This window comes from Pleurodeles waltl, chromosome 11 (genome assembly GCF_031143425.1).
Source record: "Pleurodeles waltl isolate 20211129_DDA chromosome 11, aPleWal1.hap1.20221129, whole genome shotgun sequence".
NCBI classification, from domain to species: Eukaryota; Metazoa; Chordata; class Amphibia; order Caudata; family Salamandridae; genus Pleurodeles; species Pleurodeles waltl.
The window spans coordinates 536552645-536576987 of record NC_090450.1 but is presented as its reverse complement, the minus strand read 5'-3'; the positions used below and the strand labels follow the sequence as shown (position 1 = coordinate 536576987).

The 24343-nt window shown below is 42.5% G+C and overlaps 1 protein-coding gene across 2 annotated transcripts in view; it reads right to left on the bottom strand.

Moving 5' to 3' along the window:
• The window catches only part of DDHD2 (DDHD domain containing 2), a 440822-nt gene that overhangs the window by 322996 nt on the left and 93483 nt on the right, over window positions 1-24343 (bottom strand). The window contains exons 1-2 of one of the 2 annotated variants that reach the window (XM_069213948.1): window positions 17597-17978; window positions 2798-2993 (exon numbers count right to left, since the gene is read on the bottom strand). In XM_069213948.1, coding sequence (XP_069070049.1) covers window positions 2798-2984 — 187 coding nt within the window. In that variant the 5' untranslated portion in view covers window positions 2985-2993; window positions 17597-17978. Of the gene's footprint in view, window positions 1-2797; window positions 2994-17596; window positions 17979-24343 lie in introns of those variants that run through there. The other variant, XM_069213949.1, reaches the window with a different exon arrangement.

Genomic DNA, 24343 nt, shown 5'->3' with positions numbered 1-24343 from the left:
GTTCTATGTGTGTCTGCATGAGTACCTCAGTGGTTGTCTGAGTGAGTGCATGACTCTCTCACTGGGTCCTTGAGTCAGTGCATCAGTCTCTGAGTCCATGTGTGCATGTAAGAGTTTGAGTGGGTATATGAGTGCGTGAAAGAGTTTCTGAGTGGGTATATGAGTGCGTGCAAGAGGTTTTTCTGGCTAGTTTTGATACTCTGGGCACTTTACCACTGCTAACAAGTGCTAACGTTCAAGTGCTCTCTAACAAAATTGTATTGGTGATTGGTTATCCATGATTGGCATATCTGATTTACTAGTAAGTTCCTAGTAAAGTGCACTAGAGGTGCCCAGGGCCTGTAAATCAAATGCTGCTAGTGGCCCTGCAGCACTGGTTGTGCCACCCACACGAATTGCCCTGTAAACGTCTCAGACCTGCCACTGCAATGTCTGTGTGTGCAGTTTTAAACTGCCAATTCAACGTGGCAAGTTCACCCACAAACCTTTCCTTTTACTACATGCAAGTCGTCCCTAAGGTAGGCGCTAGGGAGCTCATGGGCAAGGTTCAGTGTACTTAAAAATGTAGGACATGTACTGATGTGCTTTACCTTTCCTGATTGTTAAATACTGCCAAATTCGGGTTTCACTATTGCAAGGCCTATCTCTCTCATTAGGTTAACATGGGAACTGCCTTTAAATGTCTTTTAAGTGCAGTTGCCCATTGGGAGCAGATAGAGATCTGGAGTTTGTGCTCTCTTAACTCACAATTTAAAAATACATCTTTTGGTAAAGTTGTTTTTTAAATTGTCTGTTTGAAAATGCCACTTTTAGAAAGTGGCCATTTTCTTGCTTAACCATTCTGTGCCTCTGCCTGCTTGTGTATTCGACATCAGGGTCAGACTGACAGTTGGGCTACTGTGAACTCCCTCTAGACAGTGGCACAAAGTGAATTGTGGTGTAGCCTGCATATCCTGATGAGTCTTCTGAGCTAGAATGGGGAGCGAGGCGATGACACTTACACCTGAAATGCTGTGCTGTCCTCACACAATGCAGTCTCCAACCCCCTAGAGTGTGTCTGGGGCCAGGCTGAGCACCTAAGGATCTTGTGAACAACAGAGACTTTCCTTTGAAGTTTCCCTACTTCAAAGGCAGAACTGTGTAGAAGTAGTAGACCCAAAACCCCAGATTTTCAGATTACTTCTGGATCAAGAGGAACCTCTGCCAAAGAGAAAACCTTGATGCCTGAGGAGGACCAGCCACTCTGCCTGTTGCTTTGCTTTGCTGTGCTGGCTTGCTGCTGCTTCTTCTGCCTTAAGAGGGTAAGGACTAGACTTTCCTTTATGAAATCCTGGTTGTTAAGTTTCTCCAAGGGCTTAAAGTGAGCTTGCCTCCTGTTAAGAAGTCTCAGGGACATTAAGGACTTCACCTTCCAGCACCTGGGTACTCCTCCTGAGGACCCTGACTTGCCAAGTGGTGCCAATCCAGTTCTTGGGCCCTTAAGAAGATCCAAGGACAAATACTCCAGACAAGTCCAGAACTGGCGCCACTGCCTGCAACCCGAAGCCGTGGTCCTCACTAAAGTGCGAAGACCCAGACCGATACCACAGCCTCAGCCTCGCCCAAGTTATGGGACTCCGTGGGTTCCGAAGGGGTGTGTCACCGATGTCGGTGACATCTGACTCTGCTGTGGTGCCGGCAGCCTCGTGCTGTGACCGCGACCCCGTGAGGTCACCCAACGCATCTTCACCTGTAGGATTCATCGACTCTGCCGGATCGTCAGCGACCACTGCATCGCACCGAATCCAGCGATGCCTCTCCTCCCCGACGCCATTGGTGTCGTACTATTGGGAACGACTCCGTCACGATGCTGCGATAACTCTAAATTGAAGCATTCGTGTTTTGAAGCGCTATATTCAAGTTTAATCTTTACAAATTCATAACTTTCCTCCTGTATGTTGGATTTTTGTCTTTTTGGTCTTGTTTTACTCAGATAAGTATTGACTATTGTTCTATTCTGATGTTGAGTCCTTTTGTGTGGTTTTCACTGTGTTACTGTGTGTGATTGCACACATACTTTACACATTGCCTCTGAGATAAGCCTGAATGCTTGTGACCAGCTACCAACGGGGTGAGCAGGGGTTATCTAAGTATGTATCTCCCTTACCCGGACTAGAGTGAGGGTCCCTCATTGGACAGAGAACATATCAACTGCCAACCAGAGACCCCATTTCGAACAGTATTAAAAAGTACAAGTGCAGAATTTTGTAGCTAGAGGAGTGAGCAAAAACAGGAAGCGATATGATCTATTTCTGAATTTCCCACAATAAAACTGTGTATTTTCGACTGCCTGCGTGAGGAAAATTTTTTTGCAGTAGTCAATCCGGATCTTATCTGTGCAGGGACTGATGTTCTTCCATTTGCAGCAAGACAAGAAACACTTTATTGTATGTTTATAAGTCACGCTCAAACGTATCACCTTATAAAATACAGAAATTGGTTAATCATTCACCTAAGTGTTCACCCATGGCTACCAACTGGACCCATGGCACGCAGGCCATCTTCAGCCAGTCCTGGCTTTTTTTTTTTCTTATAAATACTGGCACCTAACACGTTAGGGTTCTTAACTAACTTTACAATGTTATCAGATCCTAGACTGTAATGTTTAGCTGGTTAATAGGCAGGGCTAGCTAAAAAGGTTCACAGCTGATACTGGCCAAAAAAGTCAAATTTTACAACAGGTTCATGTGAAAGTATAGAACACTGTAGGGCAGGATTTCTCTGCATTATAATATAGGAACAAACTATCAGTGCATACCACCAATATAGGCCTCTTCTAATTTCTGAGAATCTTCCGTGCTGAACGGGATCCAGCAAACCTTGCTATCACCAGGTTTACTGAAAAACCAGTGATGGGGCACTGGCTCGTACTCACTGACCGCATCTACCATCTCAAATGATGTCGATGAGGTAGGAGAGGACCTTGCTTGCCCCTCTGAAGTCATTTGAGAGACCTACAAAAAACAGAAGAGAAGTGAATATTAGACTTGTGAACACATGTAGCATTTAATCTTAATGTAATGTATAAACTACAATATAGAAATACTTTTAGCATTGCCACAAATAGTATGCATGTTAAAATACTTTGAAATGTGTGAGTTACAATTTTTGAGAGGTTTAAAAGCTATGTGGAATAAAGGCTTCATGGAAAAATACTATGTAAAGTTAACAGTATCCATGGTAACTAAGGGTACTTATGTGCTGTGTAGTGTTTCAATAATATAACATTTATGTGTTAAACAAACTAATAGGAGCCAATTACCAAAAGAGATAAAACCTATACACAGAGACAAAGAAAAACAGATACTCTGAGAAAAGGTATAAGGGGAAATGGAATGTGATGTAAAAGTGCAGGATAGAAAAGGTTACACCAACTTTCATAGACTTTTGGTAGCATTAATTAACCAATTGCTGCAACTAAAAATCATTGCCTCTCCAGGCGACTTACAACACAAACAATCTCAGCAGCAAACACTGTATTCTGGTATTCAATACCTTGTCTGTGAACTTACAATTTTATTCCTGCTACGTCCAGAGAACCCAAGAATTTCTCACTTCTGTGGATAAAGACCAGTCGACAGCCCAATTCTCTTAGGTCTGCTCACCACAACACATTAGATAACTAAATACTTTTTAAAGGTTTGTGAGAATCATTATGGATAACCAAATCAGCACTGACAGGAACTTTATCTTTTCTCTCAAATCAAATCCTGTCATGTCAAAGTTAGTTCGACCTGCTCCAGCATTGGGAGGGTCACCCCTATACAACTGTTTTTCTTTATGTATGTATACCACCTAATTAAGTTACACCGTTTAAGGTTTCACCCATAAGCAAATGCACCCTCATCTACATTGTGAGTGGAGGAAGGATCAGAAAAAGCTGCATCATTGAATTGTTAGAACATATCCATCATCTGACACTGTTTAGCCAATTCACAGTCAATGTCAGGTGTTGGTGCTTCTGGTAATCTGGAGGGAGAGTTGACTAACAAGAAGACATTTCTTCCATGGCAAGTATGGCACACTTCATTACAGAATTCAAAACCCGTATAACAGAACAAAGGAGCAATATCTGATTAGATGCTCAACGACTAAAATGGCAGCACATTTTAGGTCTCACTTAAGACAGCACATTCATTGTCTCTTGCAAGACCTTTTATTTATTATTTATTTTAACAGTGTGCTGAGACACCACCCATTGCTTACCATTGGTTTGCTTCATGTGCCATTCATTTGCTTGCTTATCAGTCAACTGCTGTAAGCTTCCTTTCACATTGTGTGTTTGTGCCTCCCCTGGAACATTACTTGTATAATTCCACTGCTGATTTTATTAGGTGCTACTTTTTTATTTGGGTTTAAGTACTGTACAACAATGTGTACTTTAAGCGGTCTCCCTAGTGTACTTCTCCCCACTCAGAGTTCCTCCCGCTCACCAATCCTCTGCTGTCCGTCTGCTAGCCTTCAGGACCTCCCTCCCACCTCCTGTTATTCATCTGCTTGCGCCCACCCACTTCCTTCTTCAGTCCCCACCCACCTTCCTTCTGTTGTCCATGCTGCACCCCCACCCACCATCCTTCTGTTGTCTGTGTTGCCCCACCACCAGCCATAAAAATACATTTAAAAAACGCTATGACTCAGACACCCTAGGTGGCGTGACAGTGCAATTCCCCCTCCCACTGTTGTCCGTAGTGACACCCATCAACCGTGTTGCCTCCCCATCCCTCTGTGTTGCTTCTCACCTTGCAGTAAGAAATAAAAGCGCTGTGACCAGACTAGTGCTGGCCACTTCCTATTGCTCCTCCACCCCCAAACACCCTCTGTTGACCGTGTTGCCCACAACACACCAAATACCACCCCTTTTGTGTTGCCTTCCACCAGCAATTTAAAAAAAAGTGTAGTCAACAGGTTGTACTTTTTGAAAAAAAAGAAATCTTTCAGTCAGCTGGACTGCTGTACAAAACAGCAAAGAAAATTGAGAAAACCCAATACCTCTCGAAAGTGATACAATCAGGCTTTGTTTAATGCTTGTTTACAGTTGGAACACCATAAAGATGGCATCAAATGGAAGATCACTGAAAAACCTTGGTCCTCTTGCACCACTATTGATTAGTCCAACCTTCTTCTTCTAGAGGAACAACATTGTGATTTCAAGCTTAAAATGCATAGGGTGCGTCTTAATGAGGATTTGCTCTGGGTCTCTTTCCAAGTTTCATAAGAATACCCTTTTTGAACTGAACCCTTGCCTGCACCACTATGGTTACATCTTTGAAAAATACCCCTGCTTCTAAATGTATTTTGTTGCCCTTTATGAAGAGTTACTTAAGAATATTTAACATGCATGAAAGGGGCATCTGTGGGTATTTTACAGTGTCAGAAGCTTAGCAAGCTTACGCACACTTCAACAATACCCTTAATGTGCATTATATTGTACTGAAATACTAAACACAGGACTACATACCCTATCACCACGTCCGCATATCAATGCGTCATTAACATCCTAACCTGCATCACGTTGTACCGCAATAATGAACATGGATGAGACTAAATATTCCATCACCACACCACCTCTGTACATCAATGCATTATTGACGTCTCCACCCACTGCACTAGTCACGCATGCCCTGACTCTTTTTAATGGCCATCCAAGGGGGTGCCTACTCTCCTTCACAGACAGCACTCAAGGACCGACAGCGTGAGCAACACAACCTGAACTCCTCTTTTACATAATATGGCAAGAAACCTCTGGGTTCTCACTGATGGCTTTCTAATATGAGACGTAGCTCTTCTGTCTCAGTCCGTGTGTTTGTTGTTACCATTACATACCTAATATACTTCTGGGTAGTCATTACCACCATACTGAGTGGATGATGCATTTACTTTAAATAGTAGTGTTCACTTCTTAGGAGTGGTTATACTTTAGCCTCTTCGACGATTAGATTAGGGCAGGACTCAAATCTTTTTACCATGATTTCTTAATAAAAATATTGATTCCTTTTATTCTGTTTATCAACTCTATAGTTTTTGCCCTCCTCATTGTCGGGGCTCTGTTTAGGTTTGCTCATATATTATCTGGAGGCAGAACAGAGCACGAAACCAACAGGAAGAGGGTAAGAATCCCACCCCCACAATCGCTTTTTTCGTCTTACAACCTTGGGTGTTTTCTATGTGTGTCCTGTGTCCACCTGCCATTTACAGTGGGTGGAACAGCACTTGGTCCAGTCCCCATAGCTGGCTAACTGGACAACTAACTCTTACAGTTATGTGCCTTGACATGTAATTTGTGTGTGTTTTTATCGTAAAAAAAAAAAAAAAAAAAAAAAAAAAAACACAGGTTCAGACACCAGTGGATTCCATAAAATACTCATCTACTCTGGTTGTATAATTTTCCATTTAATTCTACTACATATTTTGAACCAGCACAGTGGAGTATGGTCCTGAAGAATGCCTTCACACTTCTCCTTTGAGAGTACACTCAGCCAGAAAGATGTTAACTCCTGTATCGGGGCAAACTAAGACCCGCCTTTTTTTTAATCCTCTACTCACTGGGGGCAAGAATGAACATTTTTAGGGTACACAAGGAGGTAGTTTTGATAGTTTGTTTTCCCTCTGCAGTCTCAGCTATTCGTACACAAACACCTATTCCTGCAGAGGACACGTTCCTGATGTTCCAATATCTCGAGAGCTCCACTTCTATGACGGTAGTAGCCCACACAGAAACCACCTGTGGAAACTGTGTGAGAAGCAGCCAAATGATGACGCATGCCACATAAGGATGGGTTGGGGCGTTTCTTCCTTTAACATAACAGGACCAACACCCCTCAGACAAACATTCTGCCCCCTTGAGAGTTGACCAGGAGTACTTGATGTTGTAAGCACAATTAGGAGATTGTGGTCATTCAATTCTCTGAATTCCCTCTCTGGGACTGTATGGTACTGTTCTTAGCCTCTGTCCAGGGTCCTCCAGTATCTTCTCTCCCATTACCTGTGGCCCAGAAGTTGCTTTTACTGATGTTAGGCCCACAGTCCCCATTGGGGAGGGTTAGAGGGTAGAGGGGTGGTCTTTCTAAAATTGCATATGACGAAACTTAGCTGCTTTCAGAATCGTTAAGTCCAACCTAATTTTTTTTGCTTTTTTTTTTTTTTTTTAAACACACTTCGGCGAGATTGCCATAGCTTGCTGGGCTGCCCAACTCTGTCCCACTTTCAAATATTTTCAGTCTTAATGGACACATTTAACATAGTTTTCCAATATCTAACAAGCCTTGGTTTAGCGTTCTCGAACATGGAACTGTGACATACCCTTTAAGTATCTAGCTGTTTTGAAAACAGAAGGATATGAATAAAATACCATATGATAGATACTTTATGGTATACAATACATGGTTCAATATTTGTCCAACTTAGCCATGCATCTTGACCCATAAAATCTATCAATTGAGTAAAACCGTTTATTCTCTGTCTTTTGGACATATTACGATGTATGAGTGGTTGGTCTAACCAGGTTATAAGTTATATCTATGAGCTGAGTGGAAACACTTAAACTGGGGATAGAGAATAATCTAAACAAATAATCCTTTCTTTTCAGAGCCCAGAACATCGTCTAATATCTGACTTTCTTTGGGGACCTAGTCAAACATGAAATCTCCAATGTTATGCTCATCAAACATTTGTTCCATAAAGTCAAACCAAAATAATCCCCCCCCATGAACATGAGACGTAAAATGTGCAAAATAATAAAGCTTCAAATCTGGAAGTTACCCCCCCTTCAGATGGCATGCATAACAAATGGAAAGCTAACTGTGATGATTTATTGTTCCAAATAAAAGCAGTAATCAGAATCTCAATCTGTTTTAAAAAAATATTGTGCAAAAAACAGGGTAAGGAGGATAAGGAGGAAAAATAAAAAGTTGAATAATGGAAGTACCAACAATTTTATTAAAGCAATTCTACCCATAATCGAGAGGGAGAGATGGCTCCATTTACAGAATAAGGATGTCATACAATGAACCACGGGTGTAAAATTCAGATTGTATAAATCCTCAAAATTGGCCATTGTGACAATCCCTAAATAATACTTAGGACTCTAGTTAATTAGTGGCTGTAGTTCTGGCAATAAGGTTTCTAAAGTACAATTGCAAAATACAATCTCAGTTTTCCATTGGTTAATCTTGTACCCACATAATTCTTGAAACTGGGCAAACAACTCAAAGACCCTTAACACAACTTGCACCCTAGAGGTTAGAATTAGCCTGATATGGTCAGCGTCGAGCTTAATTTTAACAATCCCATTACAAAGAAACTTGATTTGGTCCCCTATTCTAATCATTATTACTAGGGGTTCTATGAAAAATGCAAATAAAATTTGGGGAGAGTTAGTGGAGGATGGCTGACGTGGCACCTGCGTTTGAGGCCATCACTTAACCGGATGGGAAGGTCCTCTCCGCCACTGCCATGTGGAGACACAGAGAAGCAAGGACCTGGCATGGCAGCTTATCTATCATGCTAGTTCTACCGGCAATTCCCAGCGCAGAGGCTGTTGAGTTAATACTGCCAGTTATAGCCACCAAATACACATGTTGTATTTTTAGATTGCTGCAAGATCATCATACGAGGGAGAACAAGCAATGCCGATAACTGATCTGGTAGGAGGGCTATCTAATCCCCTTTGCTTTCTCTCTGAAAAAATGGACGCGTGGGGAGCAGAGAATAAACAGATTAGTTCAGGAGTGTGCACATGAAGCTGGACTCTCTGGTCGCTGAAGAGCAGCTGGGTTAATGACTTGCTTGAGGCCCTCTTGCAGATGGCTGAAATAGGGGAAGTAAGAAAGTTGATGAGACAGTAATTCCCTCTATCCCCACATTTTTTCTGAACTACTGTGTTTGTGGCTATTAAAAGTGCATGCTGTTGGTATTGTGGGAGGAGCAAAGGGCGATCTGACCCCTTAGATTCTTACCCCCTTTTCTGTCCTGCCAGGGTATGAAGCCAAATACGCAACGCAATTCCCTTCGTAGGGAAAAGCTTCACATAGACTCCAAAAAATTAACAGGCTATTCCGGCAGTGGGGAAGCAAATTCTATGTTAGTAACCATAAAACAAATAATCAAAAAAGTTTTTTTTTGCATTATGCAGTGATGTTGAGTCACGAAAGTTTGCCGAATGCTAGTCCTGTTCCGATTTAATAGCCCTTCCAACTTCATTGCCTACAGCTCTGGAGGATTTACAGCTGGTCTCACACAGTAAAGGGGCAGATGAAGGGCTTCAAATTCGGGGTGAGAGGCAGCCCAGAGAAAGTAAGATAAATCAGGCATACCCCCTTTTCATTAAACACTCAGATATGGCAATTATTACCAAGGTCAGGCAGAAGAACAATGTTGAAAATATTTATGCAGCTCATACCACAACTGCAACCATCACTACTTCTCTTACAAGCTTCACAACAGATGATTGGCCCGCCTGCAGAAGGCAGAAACATGTTCAATCAGGTTCGCTCTGACTAGTTCTGCCAGCTTAATACCCTGCCTGGAATTAAGGGACTCCACCTTTATCTCATGCCACTGCAACAGAGCTTTCTAAAGACTCCTCCACTGCTTGCCCGTCTTCTATCCAGTTGCCAGAGTTAATTATGGAAGAGACCAGAGAACGAAAGACTTTGCAAGAGCAGTAGTGGATAAACCTTAAAGATCAACTAGCTAGAATTGAAGCTAAACTCTCACTTATCGCTGATCGGCACAAGCAAGCAGAGCAGAGAATATCCGATCTTAAAGATCAGCATGGCCAGCTTCAGAAAAATACAGAACACTTTGTAAAGGAGATTAATGCATTGAAAGAAAAGCAAGAAGGGATGGAAAATCACTCATTTTGCTTCAATGTGTGTTTTGTGGGAGTGCCGGAAAATACTGAAGGTACGGAAGGAGTGGTTCTGCTGACTGATAAACTTATTTGAAAAGATAGTCTGCCTGATTTAACATTGGCTCTTACAATAATGAGAGCACATTGTTTCCCTGGCCAAATTCGGAATACCCAGTCTAAGTATCCTCAACTAATCCTAGTGAACTTTTCGGATTTCTGGGGGGGAAAAAAAAGATTTTATTCAAAGACAGGTACCAGAAATCATTTGGTGCATCAGGTGAGTTCTCTTGTTGTGTGTTTTACCAAATATGACTGCAGCAGCAGCCAAGAAACTTTTTGAATTAGGGCACCTTTCAGATTTTCTCCTCAGTTAAGCACACATACACCTTCTTGAAATCAATTCAGAGTGTGAAGGGCTTGAAGTAGCCCTTAAAGACAGTTAACTAACTATCCATAAATTAACTGTTATAAGATCTAAATGACTTGATGGTGACGGAAAATAGAAAGCGACAGATAAAAGTCCTTGGTAATAATGCCAGATAGTCACAGCGCGTGCACTATGATTAGCTTACAATTATGGTGGGGTTGATCTCCCCTTTGAGAGACCCCGGGTGCAGTGTCGTGACACCCACTAAAGGAGGAATCTGATCTGCCCCTCAGGAGGCGGGCATTGCCCCTCAGGTGGTTTTTGAGGGCAGGGTTGGCTGGGGTGAGGTGGGACAGGCAAGGCAGTTGAGAGAAGGGCACATTAAGGGGTTGGCAAGGAGAAAAACAGAGAAATCCCAGTTTAAAGTGAAATTCTTTAGAATAAGGTAGCATATAGAGAGTGGCAGCGATATGAGGGTTCTTTTCTGTAGATAAGAACCAGGGTAGATTTCAAATAATCAAATGTCTGGCGCATCTAAGCACTTAACACTTTGTAAACCTTTTTTTGCACTTTTCCTCACTTTCGCACTTTTATACTGACTGCATTTTTTCAGCCTGTCTTGCACTTTATTATTACGTATTACTGCTTCACGACAGTGGTACTTTCAGGTTTAGAATTTCTCTTAGGCACCTTGCACTTTTTAAATGACTATATATATGCAGTAATGGGAGAAATGACAAAAGTTTTTTTGCTTAATGTAAACGGACTTAATTACATTAAGCAAAAAATCTTTTGTCATTTCTCCCATTACTGCATTAGGTTAGGCTAGATTTGTTTCTTGGTCTCTGAGAATTTGTAATATGTAAGTCACCCGAATGGTTTTTCAGATCATGTAATGATGGAAATTCACATAGCTAATATTGAACAACCTTCTGGCTTGCATATGTGGATCTTTCATAGGTCATTACTTGAGGATGAGAACCAGGTGGAAAAAATGGGGAGTGAAATCTCCCATATGTATACTGCCAACCTGGATGTAGTATTGGATGCCTTTAAGGCAACTATGTGGGTGAATATTACATCTAAAGATATTGCTAGGTGGCAGTATTCAAGAGTAGAAAAACAAAGCCTGGAGGATCATCTAAGATGCACTCAGAAGAACTTTTTTCATAGTAAAAAATTGCCATAATCCCATTTGTACGAGTAGGCTAAGAAAGGCATGAGAGAATATTATAAAATGATTAACCAGGGCAATTGGGTCTCCTTGCAGCACGTGTATGAGCAGAGTGAATATGCAGAGCGTTTCTTAGCATGGCAAGCCTGGGATAAAGCTTTTAACAATATAACCAAAGCATTAATTGATAAGGAGACTAATAGCTGCATTATCAATACTCTGGGAATTCAAGACAAAATGTTCCTGCATTTTAGAAACATATATGATCACACACAAATTTTAGATATGGATAGGATGCATTTTTTTTTTTTTTAAAGAACCTTCCCATTTGGGTTTAAGTGAACTAGCCAGGAATAATATTGTATCACCAGTTACGATAGAAGTGGATAATACGGTCAGATCATTAACAAATGGTAAAGCCTAAGGTGAAGATGGATTACCTGCGGAGTTTTAAAAAAAAAAAATATATTCACCAAGATATTGAACTCATACGTTGTTTTATTAGTAAATCACATTTTCCCGGGGGCGTTATTCCTCAGACTTTTAATAATGTGATAGTTAGAAGTCTGAATAAAAAAAAAGTCCTGGAACATCTGAACCCATACAGACCCAGTAGCCTTTTCAACTCGGATTCTAAGATCATCACAGAGTTTTTAGGCAATAGATTAAATTATATTGTGCACCAGTTGATAAACAGTGATCAAAATGGTTTTATTGTGGGTAGACACTTATCGACAAATACACACTTTTTAATTGAGGCCCCTGACTAACAATCAAATTCCAGCTCACGTTTTTTTTTTTTTTCTTGACGCTGAAAAAGCTTTCAATTTGGTTTGCTGGAAAAGTCTTTTACATTCTGGTAGCGCTTAAGTTTCCAATACAATTTATTAATGTATTGTGCCATCGTTATGAAGGCGTGTGCCCAATGCTTATTCTAAATTCGGTGGATGCCTGATTCTAGAAGTTGAGACTAGGGACTCAACAGGGAGTTTATCCTTTGCTATCTTGTACTTTGCACTTTCAACAGCATTCTTTCTTTCCCGTTGTTTTGGTGCATTGGGACACCCTTGTGCACTAAGAGCTATATTAGGTACTAATGTTATAATTATTTAATGGTAATCATCGTTACAATAAGGCCTAGACTTCCTTGCCCTAAGCCTCGCTTTACCCCCGCCCTCACATCTAGTGGCCTCTTCTGAGAAGATTTTCAGGCAGGACTTATTGTTTTGCCATGAAGGCTGGGGTGGCTGGTGCTAGGTATCTAACAAATTGAGTCCTATGAGTAGCACATAGGGACAAGGTTATAGAAAGGGAGAAAAAAAAAATACTCCAAGGTGAAACAAAAGGTTATCCCTTTTGGGAAGAGGTCTAATCTTCTGTACAAAAGGAACAAACAAAAGTAGATTTCTGAGTTATGAAGATTACTGGTAACTAATGCAAGTATGTACACCTTTTCCAGATGAAAGGCGAGTTGCCAAATGATGTATTACTTTTAGTTCCCACCTCCATCATCCATACACACCCATACCTTCCATCCGGGAATCCCTTGAGGAAGGTGCAAATAAGATGTGAGTGAGAAACTGGACACCAGTCTTTTCAATATTTGATATGCATGTCATGTAATGTGGAATAGCATGCATAAACATGGTTGTTACTGTAAATAATACATGGGGAGCAAATATTCCACCGCACACCTACTACTTGCCATGGTGTCACATTTAAATCTAAACCCTGCCCTTTGGAAAGGAGGGCAAAGCATAGTTAACCTTAGTGGGCTCTTATAGCTCTGCCATTGCTAGAAAAAATGATTTCTTACTGTCCATCATTTATTTAATCTTTTACACCCCACTACAGAAGTCAAATGTACCCTTACTGATACTTGCACAGGGTGCAATTGTACGCTGTTTTTTAACGATCAAGGTTGGTGAGAATCTGTTACTGAACCAGACTTGTGAGGCACCCATGCACAGCTTTTACCACCATCCTTCAACAGGATGCTAAGTGGACTGAACCAAAGAATCTAGCACAGTTTCATAAAGGGGGGGAGGGGGAACTTTACATGGAGAAGCTAAATACTTCACTCATTTCTATCATTCATGGACTCTACGCACTGTAGATAACAAAAAAACATTTAAGCATACAATACAAAAATGGCTTGGGAGGCATAGACTAACAATGGATTAATGTCTCTCCAACCCCAGAATGAGACAATACATCCAGTTCAGTACAGGGATCTTCACTACCCCTTTACTTGGTCAGTGTGCATCAGTAACCTTTACCATATTTTGTACTGAAGCAAGCCTTTGGTTTATATTGTCTTTTTTGGACGAACCACTAAGGGTTCTCCCAGCTCTCTTTGTGATGGTGTTGGGCTTTCGAATAAACCTCTCGAAATCTCAGGCACTCAGTCTTACGCTTCCGAAGGAGACGGCAGACATGATGGCCGAGCAGTACCCGTTCCAGTGGCAGACGCATTCCATCCCATACTTGGGCATTCATATAGCCAGGACAGTCTCAGAGTCATCAAAGACTAACTATAAGCTCCTCCTTCAGGGTGTTAAAAAAAAAAACTTTAGTTGATGGAGATGCCACCCTATCTCATGGCTCCGCAAAATAGCCGCTATAAAAATGTCAGTCCTTCCCAAAGCCCTCTTCCTCTCTCAGGTGCTGACGGTCGAGCCCCCACCTGGCTCCCTGCAAGCGCTGCAGAGTGAAATCAACCGCTTCATTTGGGTGGGTATGAAACCTAGAATGGCCCGCCTCTTGGCCTACCAGCCTCCACTCGGGGGTGGGGGGGCTGAGAATCCCAGACATCCAGCAATATTACAGAGCAGCTCACCTTCGGTACCTGGTGGAGTGGTATCGACCAGAATCGGACAGGCACTGGCTGTTTATGGACCGTGCAATTGCTGGTACCTCCCTCTGGAAGATCCCCTTCCTGCTGCTCTGTCATAGACCATGGGGCCTGTACTCTTGCTCCGTCACCAGAGCAACTTTGAAGGTATGGGACCAAGCAGCACATACTAGAGGACTGACCTCCTTACCCTCTCCTTTGACACCCATCGCGGGGAACCTTGAATTTACAGCGGGCTTGGACCAAGAAGCCTTTCGCCCTTGGACATCCCCAATGTGCCAATCAATCGGACATTTTTTTGATGAAGAGGGACTACTGCCCTTCAAAAGCTTAAGGAACAACCATCCCCTACCAGAAACTGAGAGAATGCGTTATCTCCAGATCTGCCACTGGGTGATGCAACCCTCAAATCGGGAGAAGGTATGTAGACCCCTTACACATTATAAAAAATGACTGCTGATGAAGACGATAGACAAGCATATAATCTCGGACCTCTATGACCTGCTGCAACAAGTGGTCCCGATATCTAGAGTCCTGAACCAGGAATGTTGAGAGGAAGAACTGGGTAGATCTCTGACACCCAGGGATTGGGATGCGATCTATTACAGGGCATGCCACACAGCATGCAGCGCAACTAGCATAAAGACTGCACTGAAGTTTGCTACCTACTGGTATGTCACCCCAGTTCGTCCCACAAGAGCGACCACTCGCATTCACCCCAGTGTTGGAGGGGATGCGGCGACTCGGGCACACTGATCGATCTTCTGTGGGAATGTCCGAAGTTGGCTTCCTACTGGGAGGGAATGTTAAATGACATTGATCGTCATTTGAATACTCAACTTCCGCAATTCCCGGGCAACATCATATTGGACCTACCAAACACCTTAACATTTCCGCTTAAGTCTCTATGGGGCCACCAGATCGGCCTAGCCCTAGGGTCGGCCCTACAATACATATTGACCTACTGAGAACCCCCGCAAGTCCCCACACAGCTGGGATGGTTACATTGGTTTTGGCTGATCCTGGGGATGGAAAAGCTTACACTCACCCTTACAGCATAGGGGCAAGCTTACAGAGAGTTATGGCACCCCTTTCTGTCCCCACTCTCTGGAGAGTTGAGAGAGCTGACCTGCCCTAAATACTTGCAACTCCTTCATCTTCTAGATGGGGATGGCCCCTAGAGACCTGAACTGGGGATACCATTTCAGAAGCCCTGTGCCTAAAACTCATGATTGAATAGCATAATTGTGCACCTGGGGGAGATGGGGAATGGCGGGGGGGAAGGGGTTGAACGTTGGTTGATTATAGGTTTTCTTCTGTTTGCGGGTGCTGGGTCACCCTTCGATCTCCCATATCGAAAATTCAGTAAAGAAATTTGAACCATAAATTCTTTTGGCGTGGAACCAAAGAGCTGCATATATAAATCTTCTAGGTTGGCAGACATGCACGCATCCCAGCATATGGATATATGTGCACAGTATTATTTAATGGTAGGCATTACTTGGTTCCATGGTAGCCTGCAACGTGATAAATCGGTATACATGGAAAATGTGATAGAATCCCTGCTTCATGTTTTCTCTGGTAAAGTGGTGTTTGGCAACACCTGGAGGTAAAGTGTTGTTGTTAGCATGGTTATAACCAACTACATGACATAACGGAACTGAATTGGAAGTCTGGTACTTATTCTCTCTAACGTGTGCTATAAAATGTGCTGTCTGAGGCAGAAGAGACCAAGTATTAATGGTCAATAAGAGCGTGAGAGAGCACCAGAGTACAGTGTCAAAGTGATGGCATCTTGAAGAGGAACCGCAAGCAGAAGGGATGAAAGGGGATAAGATTACAAAACTACTATCAATCTACGCATTTACTTACACCCCCTTTCCTAATGCTATATGCTTCTCTGCCTACTAAAGGACCAGTCTTGTTCAGGGTTTTGCGCATCTCAGATGGAAAAAAAAAGACAAGTGCCTAAAACCACCAACTACTCCCACCTCCAGTGTCTCTTTAAAGAACAGCTGGCCTTTAACTTGCTCCTGTAATTAAGCCGCATCACCCTCCTGGATAGTTTAGAATGTCAGATTAGCTTCAAGTACAGGCTGCATATTGACACTAACGCAGATCTATCCACTACTACCCACTGTAATTACATCTACCCGAGACACCTGTTTAAATATTTAGTAAACGTCCGTTTCCATCAACTCTTCAACTTGGCTGAGTCCACAAACACATTCAACATGCTCAGCCAACTAGGCTGAAGTTATACCGGATTTCTATCTATTACCTACTGATGAAATGTATAACAAATAAAATGCCTATTATACAATGTATTCTGGAAAATAATTCTCCAATTGGGCCTCAAATTATTAAAAATCAATCACTGATAAGCCCAATAGCCTACACAGCTAAGCTGAGGATAACTAGGTCGGAGAATTACCTGACACTGTTTGGGTAGTCATCCTCTGATAAACCCTATCCGTGCACTTAAAATAACACCCAATCATATTCAATTCAAGCAAGCATTGTCAAAGTCAATACATCTGCCATAGGCCACCAGTCTTATGATTCGTCAATGCTTGCTTGGTCATCGCAATTAAAAAAATTGACTTAAAGCAAAAATCTGTTTGGGGCTCAAAAAGCAGACACTGGCATAATAGTAGCACTGAACGGGACGACAGTGGGTGCAGATGTGCTCCTAGTGAAAGGGCACAACGTCGTCACTCACTGTGAACTTAGCCAATGGTTGAAATGAATTCACCCTCTGCCCCATGGTCTGTGCTGTAGAGGGCAGTAGAACAAGGCGAATGACAGAGCATCAGACCAATGGAGGGCTAGGTTAAAGTCCTTATAAGTGTACTATACAAAAGGTCTTGGCTAGCAAAGGGCCTAAAAACAGTTAAACGTTAGTTTCACCAATACCATTCTACACACATACTTCAGCCCTGAAGTGTAGGTACTTTTCATTTCCTGACTTGGATATGCATTTTTCTAAAAAGCAGAAGTCAAGCTTCATTCACATTATAATGCAGATCACGATAGCTGACAAATACATAAATGCGCAATGAGTTCTTTCTAAACAATACAAAAAACCTTTAAAATGAATTACAGCAAATAAGGAAATAAGAAAAAGACGTGCTGTATACACACCGATGTCTGAAGAATGTGTCTTAACCCCCAAAGCAACGCACTTTATGCATGACAAATTAAGGTACACAGAACATTTAAAATAACACTTTCACATGTCAATTTCCCAGGAACAAAGCATTACAAAATAACGTTTCTGTACTGGCAAAATATAGACAGTCTGTCACTAACCACACTTAAGAATCCTCGTCCCTTTTCTGCCGCCCCCCAGTGTACGTCTTCTTGGGGTAAATTTCTCCCATTTGCTTATCCAAATGTTCTGCACAGTATAACTACTGCTTACACGGCTGTCAAGCTTAACAGCAGTCCCAGACGTTTGACAACAGCACTTTGAACGCTGGTATGTACAGGAAAACGGACAGCTACAAGGTCCACATTGGGTTGTGTAAAAAAATAGGAACGGCGAAGAGGCGCATAATGGTAAGAGGTGGAAGCGCAGTTATTGAAAAGGCTGACCACCAGCCCGCTCCTTTCACGAACGGTCCATGAATTGGCCCAGAGTCTGTTGCTGGTGCTTTAACGGATGTCATTTTCTAGTACTTTTGGCACTTCTGGGTCGTATTGCAACCAATCCCACGGCTGCCTGAGAGGGGGCAGTCCTGCTTATTTGTAAGATGACCTAGAATTGGATATCGAGAGCATGTCAGCCAATCCTAGTGCGCTACACAGAATTTAGAGTTGCTGATTGGATGTGAAGTCCGCATCTATCTTTGTCCGAGCCCTCCCCGCGGTCGGCGGTGTTAGTGAACTAGGAACGGGCAATTGGACTTTCTTGGCTTGAGGTTCACTTGAGTTGAATGAATCACAGACTCAGGAGCGACGGGAGATTTTGAGCAGGGTAGGCTGTTGTCCACCGGTGTTATTGATGGGAAGGTTAGCGAAGCAGAGTCAGCGGTGGTGAACTGATAAGGTTGGGCAAGGTAAAGGTCTGACTTGGCTTTCAGACCCCATGCTTGAACCGAGTCATGAAAATCATTCGCTGCAAGAAATATTTTGTAGAAAATAGAGGAACGCCTCCTCCAAATTCAAAGCACTGCATTTATTTAACACGGAGGAGTTTTGTACCTTCGAATATGCGATTAAATCACTCAGTTGAGAGGCATTTATTAAACGATAGAGTTATTACACATGGATTTAGAATCATTCAGGTATGCTGATATGTAATAATAAGGAAAAACAAGGTTTGACAAAATAACATAAAACGTCAATACATTGTTTTTAATTCTTGTTGTCCTAGGTTAGTGTAGTGGCAGGGAAGAGCCACATGAAAGCTCGGCTCATTTTGGGCTTGATAGTGCAAGAGGATGTCCATCTGAGCTAAGACCAGGCTCCTGACCTGAGCTGTCAGTGTCTTGGCCATCATTAGGTAGTGAGTGCGAAGGAGAACCACTTGTGACAGTGAGTGATATTTGGACTCTGCACATGATCTGTTCATGACAAGCACCCAGGCAGACCATTTTGGCTGCTTTCTGTGTTTCTGCGACACAGTCTGCGTGTGACAGCCATACTGGGCACGGCCTTGGCCTCACAGGCAGGGCCGGCTTTAGGACTGGTGGCGCCCTGTGCGACAGTTTATTGTGGCGGCCCCCACCCCATGACCTCCTCCTCGGTTTCACTCATAAATGTGCCCCTCATCTCTCCATCGCTCCCCTTTTACATATATTCATGTGTTTAAAGCACTTGTAAGGACTGTCTTTACTAATCCACTCAGCTAGCCACATAAAATATAGGAGCATATCTAAGAGGCCCTAGCGCCACTCTAACGATACATTAGTGTCATTTTTTTTTACACTAATGTGGCGTTATAAGGCTAAAAGCTCCATGCCATATTTACAAAGTGTCGCAATGCATGCATTGCGCCACTTTGTATCCCTTTGCGCTACATTATACCTGCACCAGCATATTGTATGCAAAGGTGGCACTCCCCCGTTGGCGGGGTGGGAATGGCGCAAAGAAATCTGACAGATTTCTTTGCGTCATTTTTTTCTGGCACTTTAAACGCCTGCTCAGAGCAGGCAATAAAAGGAGGCGTCTGTTGGTTACAATGGGCCTCTGGGTGATTTGCAGGATTAGCATAAAAAATGTTTACGCTAATCCTGCAAAGCGTCGGACTAGCGTAAAAATTCGGACACTCGTCCCATAACTACCACCATGTTGCACCGTATTTTAAATACAGCGCACACATGGTGGCGTTAGGGGAGCCCTAAGGGGTGCAAGAAAAGTGGTGCAGCGCCACTTTTATCAAATATGCCCCATGGGTGTATATTTAAGAGCTCTTAGTGCCATTCTAATGCCACATTAGTGTAATTTAATTTAAGCTAATGTGGCATTAGGAGGCCAGAAACACTGCCTCATACTTACAAAGTGGTGCAATGCATGCATTGTGCCACTTTGTAACCCTTTGCGCTACATTATGCCTGCACCAGGCATAATGTATGCAAAGGGGGCATCACCCCATTAGGGGGGGCCAAAAAAAATTCGCAAAGAAATCTGACAGACTTCTTTGCATAATTTTTTTTCAGCACTTTTAACGCCTGCTCAGAGCAGGCATTAAAAGGAAGCTTCCATTGGTTACAATGGGCCTCTGGGTGCTTTGCCGTATTAGCGTCAACATTTTTTATGCTAATCTTGTAAAGCGCCGGACTAGCATATAAAATTCTGAAGCTAGTCCTCTAACTACCGCCATGGTGCGCCATATTTTAAATACAGCGCACACATGGTGGCGTTAGGGGAGTGCTAAGGGGTGCAAGAAAAGTGGTGCAGCAATGTGTGCAGCACCACTTTTACCAAATATGCCCCATAGGGGTATATTTAAGAGCCCCTAGTGCCATTCTAACGCCACATTAGTGTAATTTATTTTGAGCTAATGTGGCGTTAGGGGGCCAGAAATGCTGTGCCATATTAACAAAGTGGGGCAATGCATGGGTTGGGCCACTTTGTAACCCTTTGCACTACATTATGCCTGCACCAGGCATAATGTATGCAAAGGGGGCATCACCCCGTTAGGGGGGCCAAAAACATGGCGCAAAGAATTCTGACAGATTTATTTGCATCCTTTTTTTCCCAGCACTTTTAACGCCTGCTCAGAGCAGGCATTAAAAGGAAGCTTCCATTGGTTACAATGGGCCTCTGGGTGCTTTGCCCGATTAGCGTCAACATTTTTGATGCTAATCTTGCAAAGCGCTGGACTAGCATATACAGTTCTGAAGTTAGCCCTCTAACTACCGTCATTGTGCGCCGTATTTTAAATATGATGCACACATGGTGGTGTTGGGGGGGTGCACGAAAAGTGGAAGAGCACTGTGTGCAACACCACTTTTTAAAGAGGAGGGCCCAAAGCCCTCCTCTTAAATACGAGGCTGCTGCAATTAAATGTGTGAACACGGAATACAGAGGCAGCATAATCCTGAAGCCATCTCAGGCCTCTTAATCCATTTACAGGCACCCCCTACCCCTTCAGCTCACTCTTGCGGAGTTCTGCTTTTTCCCCACTGTGACGCTTTTTTGTTTTTCTCTTCCTCCGTCTTTCCTATATGTGTCTTTTTCTCGCAGTAATTGCTTGAGGCAGAAAAATAAGCGCAGGCCCTCAAAAATAAGTGCTGGTGCTCCGCACCGGAAACAACAAGCACAAATTAAGCACTGCCATAGGAGCATATTTAAGAGCCCCTAGTGCCAGTCTAACGACACATTACTGTAATTTTTTACACTAATGTGGCATTAGAAGGCCAAAAACGCCGTGCAATATTTACAAAGAGGCGCAATACACGCATTGTGCCACTTTGTAACCCTTTACGCTATATTATGCCTGCACCAGGCATAATGTATGCAAAGGGGGCATCTCCCTGTTAGGGGGGCCAAAAAAATTACGCAAAGAAATCTGTCAGATTTCTTTGCGTCATTTTTTTCCAGCACTTTTAACGCCCACAGCAGGCATTAAAAGGAGGCTTCCATTGGTTACAATAGGCCTCTAGGTGCTTTGCAAGGTAAGCGTGAAAAATGTTAACACTAATCCTGCAAAGCGTCGGACTAGCGTCAAAAATTCTGACGCTAGTCCCCTAACTACCACTATGGTGCACACATGGTGACGTTAGGGTGAGGTAAGGGGTGCAAGAAAAGTGGCGCTGCACTGTATGCAGCACCACTTTTCTTAAATATGCCCCATAGTTCTGTTTTTTGCTGCAGGCATATTAACCCTCTATGCTACTTTATGTTGACTCAAAGCTGTCACTAGGCAAATTCCGATCTCTCTTTTTAGCAGGAACATTAATCACAAGCGGTATCTTGACATTTTACTTGTTTTTTGAAGGCTAAACGCACAAGTAACTTTTCAGGAGGTGCTTTTAAATCACAAGTTTTGTAAGTAATTGCTAAACACAGCGCCCCCCCCTGAGATCAGCGTCCGGTGCGGTCGCACCGTTCGCACCGCCCAAAAGCCAGCACTGCTCACAGGATATGAGGTTGGCAGTTCTTAAAACCTGTCATTACTACTAGCATTTACTGATGCTGAATATTTTGTTATGTGACACTGGTTTGATTTGCAACCTGCAGCTACAGTTGACTGCCCCCTGGCATGTCAGACATCTGTGGCATGACTGACTGGGTACAACCCATTCCTCATAATACACATTGATAATGACATTGAGCACGACACCTATACACAGGTCAAATTTGGGAAACATCCTGAACAACTAGGTCTAAACCACTACTTGCCTGAACCACTACTGCTAAACAACTAAAAAGTATCTACAACTAAGTACTGAACAACTACTGTCTGAACAACAGTTGTGCCTGAATAACAATTGCCTGAACAATTAATTTTAAGGTAAGGTTTTCTTTTTGTTTTTTTTATGGTTTATTAGTTGTTTATAATATATATATATATATATATATATATATATATATATATATATATATTAGTTGTTCAGGCAATTGTTATTCAGGTACAATTGTTGTTTAGACAGTAGTTGTTCAGTACTTACTTGTAGAGACTTTTTAGTTGTTTAGCAGTAGTGGTTTAGCTTATAGTTGTTTAGGACCTAGTTGTTTTGTCACATATTCGTAAAATTTAGCATGCTACCCATGCACTAGTTATAGTCTGTATGGCACCCATAGCCCTGAGGAGCTTCGAGGTTGCTGAAGTTCGGGGCTGTGCCTGCAGTGGTGAACAGCGCATAATACTCATCCCTTGTGTTTTTTTTAATTTATTTCTGTAAATAAAGGGTATTTTACTTTGCTTAAAGTACAATAATTATAGAGCTCTGTTGCCCTGTTTCTTCCCTTGCCAGTACATTCACAATTGGAAAACGATAGTCTTAAGTTTTAATTTTGACTAGTGAGGAACAATAACATTTAATACACAAGACTGCAAGCGTGAGATTAAGAGGCAAGCAGTATCTGGTGGTGGATTTAAGAGGCATCACCTGGAATCAAGATTTCAGAGAGTGGGTATTCAGCACCCGAAAAATCTGTAGCACCAGCTGCAGGCTTCTGATTAAAATTTAGAGCACCAGCACTTTTTTTTTATCCAAAGTAAGCACTGGTAATGTCCTGCAATGTTCAGTTGAGAATTATACTGCTCAGAACATATTTTCTTTATTGTTGGAGGAGCCTGTGTTAACTCCCACAGTCTTCACAGCTGGTGATGGTGAATGGCTTAAGGGCATCTACCACCACAAAAAACTCTCACCCCAACATCAATAAGCTTTCTGTCACAGGACTGAAGGCTCTTTAATTTTAGAGCACACAAAGGCAGTGCAGTTGCATTATGTCACATCACACGCAGTTCCATTGATGTGGAAATCCTTATGATTTTTCAATTTCTCACTTCTCCGTCAAGACTCAACATGTTTGTTGCCAGTGCTGCTGAATCTTTTTAGGTTGCAGCCTACCAGACAGCACAGCTGTCTGGCTTGCGAAATACATTTTGGGGAGTTTCAGAAAGTTGACTTGGGAATGCATTCTTACTGTTGCTTGCCATTGGGTTTGTGGTTTGTAACTCACATTTACTGGCTTCCCATTTGCTGGCTTAGGCTCCGCAGCTCGAGTTCTTCCCTGCCCATGCTAAAGCTGTGTTTACAGAATTCTTCCACAAACTCATTTTTTAATAAACAAGCTTGTAAATGTTGTTATCTTGTCATATATCATTGCTGGTCACAGTTGCTGTGCATTCAAAATCCGAGGTCACATGTCAGGCACTGTCTTCTGAAGGAGCATGCTGTTTACTTTGCTTTCGGCTGACATCAAAGTGAAAGGGTTTATAGGATTCAAGAATGCAGATTGCTCTCCCCGTGGAGTAGGGGCTGCCATGTTTTTTTATTAGCTTTCCTGTTAAATAAGAAAGTGTGGATTTTGTTTCTTATTATGTATATAGGAGGTAATCACCAGTTTACTGCTAGTTTTTAGGTGGAGCGCAAGCGCTTTGACTTGTTGTAATCTATCTGTGGGCTTTTAGCCACACTCACCACATGCTCATCACAATCACTCGTTCATGGGTTTGCCTTTCAAAAATCCTTTGTTATCAGTGGTAAATGCTTTACGTTTGTCCCTCCTGGGGGCAGTTTTGTTACCGCCTTGGACACCGACCCTGCTATATGGATAAATGCACTTTTGCCCATACGTTTGACTGTGAACAAACTTCTTTTTCCTTTTGTGTCTCTCCTTCGCGCTCATGCTGGTCGTGGCGCTTTAAATCAGCTCGCTTTATGTCAACTGTTTTACTTTTCATTTTCAATTTATTGTGACAAGGAATTTACAACATTAATAGCTCTAACTGGAGTAAACGTGAGAGCTATTGCATTGCAAATTCTTGTTACTGCTTGTTCTCACAGCAGATCTGTGCTCAGCAGTGAGCTCGGAGAGCAACTGCTGTTGCCGTCCTCCCCTGTTCATTTCCTGCTTTAACCACCGACTTTTAAGTTT